The 13253-nt window shown below is 34.7% G+C and overlaps 1 protein-coding gene across 2 annotated transcripts in view; it reads right to left on the minus strand.

The window, feature by feature from the left end:
• The window catches only part of fstl5 (follistatin-like 5), a 282078-nt gene that overhangs the window by 232887 nt on the left and 35938 nt on the right, over positions 1-13253 (minus strand). For both annotated transcript variants that reach the window (XM_088911811.1, XM_088911820.1), the window contains exon 3: positions 11472-11505. In XM_088911811.1, the coding sequence (XP_088767937.1) occupies positions 11472-11505 (34 nt within the window). The remainder of the gene's footprint in view (positions 1-11471; positions 11506-13253) is intronic.

A 13253-nucleotide genomic window follows, 5' to 3' on the forward strand; every position in this document is an offset into this window, starting at 1 on the left:
CCTATTGCTGAACATGCTTTTCATTTCACAGGCATGTCATAGAGGGGATATGAAACGTTGTCCATGATGGCCTTTAGTTTGGACACCATTCTCCTCTTGGCCACTGCCTCCAGGAGGTCTAGGTCAGACCCAATGACAGAGCTTGCTCTTCTGATGAGCTTGTTCAGCCTGTTAGAATCCCCTGCTCTAATCCCAGAGCCCCAGCATACCACTGCATAGAAAATGGCGCTCTCTACAACCGACTGATAGAACATATGTAGCATCTTAATCCATACATTGAAGGACCTGAGCCTCCTCAAGAAGTAAAGTCAGCTCTTCATAGTGTTAGATAGATGTTTGCCAACCCCCATCTAGTTGTAACAATATATAATATTTATATGCATTTTGGGATACCTGTATCATACAGGATTATAGAGTGTTTATTTTAAAGTTATCTGACAGTTCGGTTTTGAATTTGTTGCTTTACTTATGCAGACTGCAAACAAAAGTTTTTTGTACATCACATTTAAATTATTATAATTTGGTACAAGATGTTTCAAACAAGCTCCCTTTAGCTTTTGTTTAGACAGATGTTATAGACATGTTATGTTATATTTTATAGACACAGCAAATACAGTATATATAGTAAGAAATTCCTCCAGTGGCGCATTAACACAACCAGAAAAACTCTCAACAGGGAATTTCACTCTATAGGACTACAAACTGGTAATTCTAACATATTCAATTTTTCTCCAAAACTAAACTCAGTGGTTTTATCAATCCCCAAACACTCTGACACCTATTTCATGATTAGGGTTTGGTATTCTCACTCTAGTAGGCCTTTGTACTTCTTTCACCCAACAAAACCATTTTTCACAAACTTCTGTATGTAATACAAATGTACCTGAAACACCCATGAGCAACCACTGTTGTACTGTATGTTGCTTCCTCTCCCAGAACTGCTTCTTATAAAAGGAAACTCTACCATTCTCTCAGGTTTACTTCATTACCTCTGATTCGGCCTACAGGCTCAGTCCCTTCTGAGAACCAGTCACCTATTCCCCAGTTCTTGATTCTTGATTCCTTCCATCAGCTATTTATAGTTTAGGGCAACTGCAGCCTTGTTTTTGATTAGTTTGCAGTTGATCTATCACTATATGTTTGAGTAGGCAACTTAAGTCCTTGAGTTCTAAGTCCCTACATTTTTTTACATACATTTCAATTAGCAAAGGTCTGAATAAGACCAGGAAAAAAGCTGATTTGACTTATTTTCCCCTTAATCAGTCCATTATGGTCTGAAATAGAATGAAAGCCAGAAATAAAGTGAAAACACCAGAAACACAGGCCTCCGGATCTGCTCTTGTTTACTTGCTGATTCTGTGGCTTAACCTATTTGACCGAAGACAAAAGCTCAGCCATTATGACAAAGAAGTCAAAACCATGTTGAGTGAACCATGAGACTTTTGAAAGGATGATGAGGGGATCGTGGATGGATACAAAGTGATTAATTCAAAGAAAGAAGGATTAAGTATTCGAATATTGTGTTGGAAGTTAGGTCAATGGCGTGTTTTGTTTAGTTTTTGTCAGCTGAATCGCATTATTTGTTACTTCATATTTAGCTAGTGTTATATCACTCTTCCTTTCATTCCATTTTCCAAAAATGTTTTAAAACACTACAGTATACTTTGGTACTTATAAAAGGCCCAAGTATCATCATGCCCTTTCTAAATCAGAATATGACACTTCATTATTTTTAATGGTAATGTTAGAAACTCAGAATTTCCAATCTGAAATACCTTAACAATGTACATAGTCTGTCTTGTGAAGTATAGAAAGACTCAAAAGTCTGCAATGGTATTTGCATGTTTATATCCATTGTTAATTTACTCTGTTTTGATGTAAATACATTATATGATTTCACTGAGAAGTAATTATGATCTAAGATGTATAATTTGTTGCTGTTTTTATTTTGGATACATTCAGATGAATAAATGTATTTCAAAATAGAATTTTGATTAATGGGATTTAATATTCATATTGACAATCAATTAAAGTTTCATGCTGCACAACACTAAATCACTTGCTATACAATTCATGCAGTTGTGAAGCTGTGGAGAGAAGGTTCTCAATTACTACAACTTCATGCTCCAGCTAATGGAGTTTAATTTACTCCTAACTAATTTGGTGTTGCATATAAAATTATAATAGCATAGCATAATGGATTAGTATAGGGGATTCAACATTTTTTATCTTAGAAAAAAAATAATTGAAAAGTGAATCAAGATAATTAGAAACTGTATTTTAAATTGACAGGCTATATCAAAAACAAGCAAAAAGAATCGAATACCACATAGAAAATTTGACTTTGAGATATATATATACAGGTATATACTGTACAGTACATATATATATGAGTGTTATATACTGTATATAGTTCATACTGTACATTCATGTTGTATATTTCACAATAAAGAAACATGATAAAACCTGCTAGGAATAAATGGCTTTCTGATAATGGATGGATGACCATGATATATCAAAATGGGCCTTAAATTTGTAATGTTAAAAACAAATAGAAACCAGCAGGAATTAAGTGCTTTCAATATAGCATTCCATGGTTTTGTAGTTATTTGGATCTAGGTCCAGTTAGCTCATGATACAGACAAATTGCAAGATAAGAGCGAAATGTAGAATGCAAAGAAGCAACAGTCAGCACTGAACAGGTAATGAATTCTTTGGTGAAGGCCTAGTTCTTGTTCCATTTATCAGTCACACTATTAGATTTGGACTATAAAAAATATATTTTTTTAGGTTTGGACATGAAGAGATTGTTGTACCTAAAGGAGAACACACTGTTCTCTTACATGAGGGAATTAGGCTGTCTGTGGTTCAGTATATAAATGTCACTGAAAAAAATACTATAAAATTACCCACATAACCATAAATAAATTTTAAAATAAAACATGCTAAAATGTTGACTGTGTACAGTCATTTACATCTCTCTGATGTAAATTAACTTTTAATTTAATTTAGTTTGTACTACTCAATATTTTTTTACTGTTATTTTTATTACATCTTTACAACTGATTGTTTTGAATGTTAATTGTCTTGTACAAAGTCATCAAGAATCAAGAAAATTAATAAAATATATTCAAGTGGAACACATTCCAAAAATATACAGTAAGAAGTCATGAAAATTTAGAGAAGAATTTAATAGATTTGATACATAGTTAACATATGCAGATTTCCTTATTTTCTTTCCTTTGACTTCTAAGCTAAGAATTTAGCAAAAATATTTTGAACATTGATCAGCACAATCCGCATGGATTCTGATATTTTTTCCAACATATTACATATAATTTACCCATAATATTGTTTTATGTTATGCTATAATTTAGCATAAAATTCTCCTTTGCCATAATTATGTCACGGACGTCCAAAAGGAACTAACTGTGGAGAGCAGGAGAGCAGAAAAGACCCATATGCGTAGCGGCGGAACGGGAAAAAGGCCCGGGCTCGTAGTGCAAAGAGTTCAGGAGTGCCGTAGAGAAACCTATGCCCTCAGGTAGCGGACGTGGGGCGACCTGGTGCTAGGCGGGTCTCAGGACATCCGAACGTCAATGCTGAGCCCCAGCAGAGTGCAAGACCCAGAAATATATAGCCCAAGGGAAAGAGAGAGACCGGAAGGACAGCAGACCAGAAACTAGGGACAGGACAGAGAAGGAGTGCCCTCTGGCTACAGAGGGCGTGACAAATTATTAATTACTCGAGCTCAGTATAGGTACTGTAATACATTTTGCAAGTAGCACTGACAGGAGTATTTGTTTTACCTTGCTCACTTGTATATTGAATACAAAAATACACTGAGATGCAAATTAAATTGTAATAGTTGTGTCTGAGATTGTTCTATTCTGTATGAAACTGTGAAGTGTTTGTAAATTCTCACTGGCTGATACAGTATATCACTCATTTCTGTTAGTGAAATAAGACTGTTCTGCAACACAGTTGAATTTGTTATAATAAGGCTTTGAGTAAAATTTGAGTATATGTTGATATTATAACCTATACTGTGCCTAAGATGTTAAACAAATGTATTATTTTCACAATCAAATAAAACTTTAGTAAACTATTATATATATATATGTATGTATGTATATATACACTTTAACTGTTTGAGATCAATACTCTACAGTTAAGAATTTCAGTGTTTACAATTATGTAAAATACCACAATTCTGCCTTCTTTTTCTTAGTTGTAAGGAGATAAAAAATTCAATTTGTCCTGGAAGAAGTGTGTTTAATAAAACTCTCCACTAAAACACATAGTTAAATTGCTAAAAAGAAAGTTAATTATAAAGCAGGAGAAAAGAAAATAACTTATACCGTATTTTATATAAGCTAGTGGGCTATTTGAAAATAAAATATCAGTGACACTTCTACTGGCAACATCTGTCCATTTACCAGAACAAACTCTATCTGAAGGAATTGTGAGATCAAAGGAAGAAACATATTCTGACATTAAAATCCTTTAGGCTTTTCAGAATGATCTAGTTTGTCCAACTGAATGACAACGAGGTCAGTATAGAGTGCTGAGGAGTATGAATAACAGGCATTTAACTTGCTGCTAGCAGTAATTGTAATAGTAATTTTACCATGATTCACCATTTAAAAGGGAAATACTGCATGTTGCCAACTTTAGTTCCAGGTAAATCTGGCTTCTTGTTTTTTCCATGTGGCCTGAAAGATACAAACCTAACTATGGGATACACAAGTTAAAATGTTTTCTCTTTTCCATTTCACAAACATTAAAGCAGTTGTGTTATACTATATGACAAACTGTGATTGGATACATTTGTCATGGACAACAGGGATACACATAATATCAGTGCATACTAGGGTTTTAAATGCCTATAATAATCAGTGTCCTTTGTCTTAGAAAGGGTTCTTTCCCACCCTATGTACTATTATGACTTAAAGGGTTTGATAAAGGGGAATCAGTTTTATTGTACATACAGTATGCAGTAGAACAGAGCAGTATGTGAAGAATCAATGCAGAAGAGAAATGACGGCCTACAATTCATCTTCTCCACTGGATTAGCTTATTGAGAATAAAAACCAAGCAACTTTTCAGCAATTAAGGGACTTAGAATAAATTTAGGGAAAACAGCTGAATTTTTATACATATGAAAATGTAAGTGTCCTTTAAAAATCCACCTGGCAGAGTTTGTCACTTATTTAGATGCATTTTTGCTACAGACTGATGGTTGTCTCCTTTTATAGCAACAGTTCAGGGGGAAGACTCACCTACAGTATGTGCCTATGTGTGAAATATTTATTTATGAAAGCAGTACTATTTACCCTTATAAAAATTTACTGTATGACCACTTCTGCAGGTACGTGCATTAGGGAGGTCGATGTGAAGGGTCTAATAGGACAGAATAGGATATAAAAGCGATGGAGTTATAAGGGCTCTCTTCTGTTGTATATATCAATGCATTTTGTACCTTTTGTTTTGGTTAACTTATTTAACTTATTTAATAATTATTTGTCTTGTAAGCTATTACCTGTTTATTTCTCTGCCACCAAGTTGTTCATGGAAGATTAAAGACTCCAAGTGATTTTGCATAGTATTCCGTGACCAGTGTGTTGAGTTATTACTTTTGAAAGTTGCTTGTACTTTAACTGTTGTCAAGACTGACTAATATTTTTACTCACTGTAAACATTTAAACTCTAACCTTTTTCTTAAATTAGTACCAAACACAACCATATTTGTATAATGTAATGCTAAAAAACTCATTTTCTATAGAGATTTTCTATACAAATCAATAAATTTGATAAAGCCATTGTTTAGTTAACATTAAATTTAAATTAATCTATCCATGGAAAAAAAAGAAACGTGTTTCCGGATAGTGAAGCTAGTTATAATAAATAATTTTAAGCTTTTTAAAAAATGACAAAGATAGAATTTCTTAAACATATTGTAGCATGAGTGATTGAGGCACACCATGACTTAAAAAGAACATACATTGAATCCCCTTTAAACGTACAGGAAAGCCTATCCCAAGCCAAACTGGTAACTGAAAATAAAAAAAGCACAGGAATGCCTTTTCTAGCCTCTGGGCAGTTCTGGTGATAACATACCAAGTTTACTAGGTTTCCTTCAGCAACACTTTATCACCTCAGAAACCTCATGTTTTCTCATGTGTATCCCTCAAAATAACCACTCCAACCCAACTATCCCAAGTGTGTCTTCCTGCCAAACGTCCGGAGAGGAAACGGTTACTGTTACAATATTAAGAATGATCTAGCAGATTTTTTTTCCGAAATGTAAATGTATAAATGTATAGTTCCCATTTTTAAAAGATGCATACAGTACTTGTCAGAAATGTGTTTATAATAATATGTAGTATAATACCGAATGTCATCACCTTGTAAAGCACATACTGTACCATGTGCTGCCATTTTTTTAAAAAAGCTTTTAGACTAAGCAGTTTCCAGTTTATTTGGCATGTTCTAAAGGCTTGAAACATTATTTTGTTGTCAGACAGATAAACATGGCCAACAGGAAAGACTATTAAAGGAATTTTCCTATAATTGTATTCAATTATAACTAACTCAGGTTAATTGACTTTACTGTTAAATCATTAAACAGACAGCCATACTGAAGAATAAATATTTAACAGTGACCATGCCATTTCTAGTGAGGTCATTAAGATAGTCTCTATAGGAATGTGCGATAGCAAAAATATAGGAACAGAAATATAGACAGAAAAGCAAGGACTGGAAGGAACATCCTTATCATTATATAGCACCATTATTACTGTAGAAGTAGAACTGAAATAAGTGAGTGAAATCGTTATTTTAACCATATTTTGTCAAGGTAATCTAAATGCTGAAGAGTATGGCTCTCTAAGACTTATTATACAGGGGTAAGTTGTCTTATTTATTTGATGAAATTCTGATTTCCTGAATTCTCAAATTGGGAATCCTCAGGCTTAGAATATCTCTCCAGACTTAATTATGCATTGTTAGAATAGGAAAACTGGTTCCTATATGTTTGTAAGCATCCATTTTGAGAGTGAGATTTAGTATTGCTTAGGATCTGCTGTATTTAATAGGTTTCTTGGAACATTAAGGTGTTGGCAAGCATGTCTTTGTACTGCGGGAGCAAACCAGAGCACCTGGTGGAAACCAACGTAAACACAGAGAGAGCATACCACGTAGGTAGCATCCCAGGAATTGAACCCAAGGAACCAGCACTGTGAGGCAGTAATGCTAACTACTGCATCACCATACCACCCCCAGGTAATGCAGCCATTATAAAACTGAACTGATAGTACTGATACCTATAATTAACCAATAAAATGGAAAACAGTAGCCATATCACTCTGCAACTCACAACTGGTAACCCACTGAAGCTAAGCAGGTGTGAGCCTAGTCAGTACCTGGATGGGAGACCTCCTGGGATTGCTGGTTGCTGCTGGAAGAGGTGTTAGTGGGGCCAGCAGGGGGTGCTCACCCTGTGGTTCATCTGGGTCCTAATGCCACAGTATAGTGAGGGGGAAACTATACTGTAAACAGGCGCCATCCTTCGGATGAGACGTAAAACCGAGGTCCTGACTCTCTGTGGTAATTAAAAATCCCAGGGCGTTTCTTGAGAAGAGAAGGGGTGCAACCCGGGCGTCCTGGCCAAATTTCCCATTGGCCTTTACCAATCATAGCCTTCTAATAATCCCCATCTATGAATTGGCTTCATCACTCTGCTCTCCTCGCCACTAATAGCTGATGTGTGGTGAGTGTTCTGGTGCACTATGGCTGCCGTCGCATCATCCAGGTGGATGCTGCACATTGGTGGTTGTGGAGGGGAGTCCCCATTACCTGTATAGCGCTTTGAGTGGAGTGTCCAGAAAAGCGCTATACAGTGTGTATAAGCAATTATTAATTATAGTAGTCATTTATTTGTCCTGCTAGATAACTGCTATAGGTGCTATTGGCATCTATAATGCATCCAATGTAGTAAAACTAACAATATTTTTATAAATGTTGTGTTTCTTTTCTTCTCTTTTCAGCATGGAATAAACCTTTACTTGTTCCTTTGGAGCCTACACAAGCTGACGCAGCTACCTTCTTACACTACCAACATAGTAAAACTTTCACTGCATCATAAATTTGCATTTGTACTGCAGAATTACAGCAGTATTATATTGATTTATTTTTGAAGAACTATAAAATTATACTGATGCAACTGTCCATCAGTACAATTGATGCAAAAATGCAACAGTTCTCTATTTCTTATTTCCTAAATTAAGGCAGAAAGTCTCAAGATGTTTTGGATCAGAATGATCCATGGGTGTTAGCTCACTGTCACTTGGACACAAGGTGAGATACAGTATGATTAGCTTTAGCTGGTTCACTTGGGAGAGGGTGTTTGATTTTAAAAGATCTGATACACTGGTTGACCACAAGTGTGGTAATGATTATATCATTATCCGAAAATATGAGAATGCCTCACTTCAGTAATGAACAGCACCTTGTTGCTCTTAGCATGATTGAAGGTCAAATGCCTTTGAAAGAATATGCCAAGATAATGAGATGTTCTGCTTTAACAATAATCAAACTAGAACAAAGAAACATGGAAACTGGCTCTGTGAGTTACAGGTCACATCCTAGTACTGTCACCACACCAGCCCAAGAATATCACATCTGTCTGATCTATCTGCGTAATCATTTTCACATTGCTTTAAGTGGAGCACAATAAATTTCAGGAAGAAACATCATTAAAATGACACTAGGTCTTCTGCTGTGGTTTGGATTCTGTAAAACAGAAAACATCTGAGGTGATAGAACAAAGACTGATGGAGTGTTTTATTCACTACAGAATACTGATTTACCCTTGATAATCTGGATAGATGGCAGTGGGGTTTGAGACATTTTCATTAGCATTAAGCTGATGACTTTTCACCCATTTTTATTTTACATTTTAATTATTTATATTTTCTATCAAAGTAAAGCTTGCTTTGTTTTAGCCAACTGGTTGTGTGGTGGAAGTGTAATTGAGGAGCATTCTCCTTTAACATAAGAATTCCTATGAGACCGAGACTAAGGAAATAAAACTCAAGCTAACAATACTGCAGAACATCACATCACCAAAAAAATGTGCTCAGCTCCATGATCTGGAAACACACAATCAAGATGTGAAAGCTCAAGGTACAGATTATCAGGATGCCAGCATCACTGATCCTGCAATAAAGACACTAGTATCAAATGGTGCAAATACTTCCAGTACTTCCGTAACTTAAATATGTAACAGGGATCATGAATTTCTATAATGCTGAGGAGACTAACTGGGCACAGTCATTTGCACAGAAAATATTTTCTTGTCAGTTCCTCTTTCCTAAATATGATTATCTTAGCTATATCTTCCCTTGCAGTTATACCATGTATTGGAGTTAGGAAGTACAGCTCTTCTTGAATTCCATCTGAGTTACAATAACTCACAAGAATTTCTAATCGCAATTCTGGATGTAAAGGATGTGCCTTACATCCGTTGCACTCAGAACACAACAGTACAGTCTTTATATTGAAGAAATTTCTATTTATCTCTTCAAAAGGGCTTGAAATGAGCAAACATCTAACTTTGCTTTCTTGGCAACTGCCATTTTATCCAAAATGTCTGACTATAGACATGTGAAAAATGTTATCAGCAGCACAGATTGCTAGCTTTCATGTGAAAAGATTAGGCCGGCCCCTTTATAAATAATGCAAAGAGCTTTTATTGGGTAGCATGTTATAAAGAGTCAAGCATACAAAGAAGTTTTTTACTGTTTTTTTACTTCATTTCTTCATGGGTTATTAGACTTGTATTGCAAATGCCGCTGTAAGTGCACATGGTGTTTAAAATACCTTTGCATGCCAAAAATGTCATGCGTGCTGTAGGTTGCCGACACCTAGTCTAGACAATGAAAGGGAAATGACTGATGCACTAAATGAGCATTTCAGTCAGGTTTACTATATATACAGAGGAAGAAAAACAACCACCTCTTGTTGATGAAGTTCTCTAATAAATGGAATGAATTAGAAGAGGCAGAAGTGTCGAAGATACTAGAAGTACTTAAGATTAAGAAAATCTCCAATGCCGATTATATCCTACCAATTATATTTAAGTAAACAAGATACTGAGAGGCAGAAGTGTCGAAGATACTAGAAGTACTTAAGATTAAGAAAATCTCCAATGCCCGATTATATCCTACCAATTATATTTAAGTAAACAAGATAAATAATCCGTAGGGCATGAATGCAACTTTTCTAAAAATCACTCAAGACTCAAGAGACTCAACTTGGAAAATGTTGTAAATGTTATTATGGTAACACACCTATTAAAGGATGACAAAAGAAACCAAGTACTGAATCTAAAATACATATATGGAATTAAGATCCTAAGGGATAGTCAAAAAAATTTAGAAATTGTAAGTTTTGCTTAGGTAACTTGATAAAATTGTTTAAACAACAGCAACAAAAAACAAAGGTAATAAACACATTATATACATTGTGGTAGAGTTAGATTTTTCAAAAGGGTTTAATAAAGTTTCTCATTAAATGTGAATTCTCATTACGATTAATTCAAATACAGGAAATAGACATTCATGGAAATACAATGTGTTTGCACTGAGAACAGTTTAATGGATATAAAGCGAAGAATACAGATAAAGGATAAATGCTCAAAATAGGGTGCTGTAAATTGTAGAGTACCAAAGGGATATGTACTAGGTAGGGCCATAGCTTTCCTTAATTTAAATCAGTTTTGACATCATGATTTCTGCTAACCAGAATGTGACTGAACTTCTTCCCAATCAACTAATCAAAGCCACTGACAAAAGACAACCAATATTAGACAGCCTTGACCAGCTACAGCACAATCACATTTTATTCCATGAGAATTATTAGAAATCATAGTGAAAATCCTAGTTTAGACTTTCCTGTTGCAATACAACATTGCACAGTACAGTACAGCACAGTACAACACAGCACAGTACAAACTTCACATCAACGGTTTAGACTCATCTGAAAAATGAATTTAAAAAATGTAGTAATTCATATTGTTTTAACTACAGTATCTGAATTATTTTGACATGAAAAAGATGCAGTTCTGTGAATGTAAGTTCTTTAAATATAGTTGAAAGCAAAATTGTATTTTTATTTTAATTGAAATTGTATTTAGTTTTCCATCTTAAACTAAACACAAATTGCAGTGATTTTTAATTGCACTGGTTTAAAAGAAATATTGAAATAGTTTGTGTTTCTTTAGCTGTTGCATTCCATATAGTATAAATCTTTAAAAAACACATATTTGGCATGGAAAATCGTGATCTTTTTTTTAGGAAGACAAATCATTTTCTGATCTGAGGTAAAATTATCAGAATGATTTGAACCCACTAGGTCTCAGAACAAAGAAGCTTGTGTTTTTTTATTCTTTGGATAAAATATTTTCTTACCTTTAATCTGTACACCGTCTGAGCTTCCATCCTGCTGCAAAAAAGCAAAGACCAAGGTTATTCATAAAATGAATAATGAACAGTGATCAGAAATGTCTGTAGCGAAGATTGTGACTGAAATATTCATAATGCAACAGAATATTTTAAAATCTATTAGTTCAACAGGAGTATAACCTGGAAAATACAAAATAAAGTTAATTATACTGTAAAAAACTGATAATGTGGGATGTTGGAAAATACTTATGGACTCAAATTAATCACTTAAAACTTTATTCTTCTGTTTATCCACATCTATATGAATTTAAAGTTTTGAAACATTTATGTTACGTTAGTAACCTTTAAGAACACCACAGATAACACAGATTGCATACATATTTACCTCATTTGCTATTACACACCTAATCTGGTCCAACAAATCGCTTACTCTGGTCCACAGGATCTGCTCCAACCAATTGTGTTTAGAAGTCAAACAATTGGGAGAGTGGGTAAATGAAAGCTTTTGTTGAAAAAAAAGTCAAATCTCCACTACTTTGCAAGAAGGCATGTGGGAAATGATTAGACCAAGTGGAAGATGTTCTATGATTAGATGAGATCAAAACTGACCTTTTTGGTCTAATACCGAATATCATCCTGAGAACACCATCCTTACTGTGAAGAATGGTGGTTGCAGTATCATGCTATGGAAATGTTTCATTGCATCAGAGCCAGGAATACTTGGTACTTAGAATTCAAAATGGATTCAGCAAAGTACAGACAGATATTGGAGAAAAACCTGTAGTCCACAAGAGCCCTGGAACTTGGGAGAAGATTCATCTTCCAATAGGAACATAATCCGAAACACACAGCCAAAGCTACACTGAAGTGGCCTAAAAACAAAAAAGTCGATGTTCTGGAATAACTCAGTCAAAGCCTCTAATTGAGAATATCGGCAAGAGTTTCAAATTTCTGTTTATTAATGGTGCCCAGCCAAACTGAGGGAGCTTGAGCAGTTTTGCCAAGAATGAGCAAAATGTGCAGTGTCCAAATATACAAGGCTGGTAGAGACCATAGCTGTAATTTCTGCCCAAACTGCCTCTACCAAATATTGACTCAATGGGAGTGAATACTTACACAATTAATTATTTTCTTTTTCATATTTATAATTCATTTAGGAGGATCTGTAGAATTTAGTTTTCAGTTTCAGTACATTATAGAGAATTTTGTGTTAATCAATAGCAAAAAATTCCAATTAAATATTTTTTTACTCCATATTCTGACACCAAAAAAACCCTAGGGGGGACAGAAAATGTCCAAGGGGGTTGAATATTTTTGATAGCCACTGTGTGTGTATTGGAATGTCTGTTTTAAGATTAAGAAAACATTTTGCACTTTCTTCACACAGTGATTCCCTAAGTCCTGCTTAAAGTTCCCTTTCATTATATCTTACCATTCAGAATGAGAGTGAGTCAGTTATTTTCTTGATTTGAAGTGTTTGAATATAAAAGAATGGTTATACATGAAAGGAAGTGTTTCAACCATACCAAAAGATCAGACATGTTCAGTTGCTAGGAGCTAATTGATGCATGGATCACATCCAGCCATTTCGTGAAAATAAACAGGGTATCAGCTGTGACATGATGATTGAATATCTTGTTGCTAACTCCCACAACCTTTTGTGTGCACAAAATCAGCATTTTTTCAGACGCCTCAAGCTTATTCTGACATGCTGTCTAAAACCAGATTATCATATATGACCTATGACTTCCTTAGAAATGTTATTATGAGTCTGATCTTGAACTTCAT

This window comes from Atractosteus spatula, chromosome 1, assembly GCF_055471065.1.
Source record: "Atractosteus spatula isolate fAtrSpa1 chromosome 1, fAtrSpa1.hap1, whole genome shotgun sequence".
NCBI classification, from domain to species: Eukaryota; Metazoa; Chordata; class Actinopteri; order Semionotiformes; family Lepisosteidae; genus Atractosteus; species Atractosteus spatula.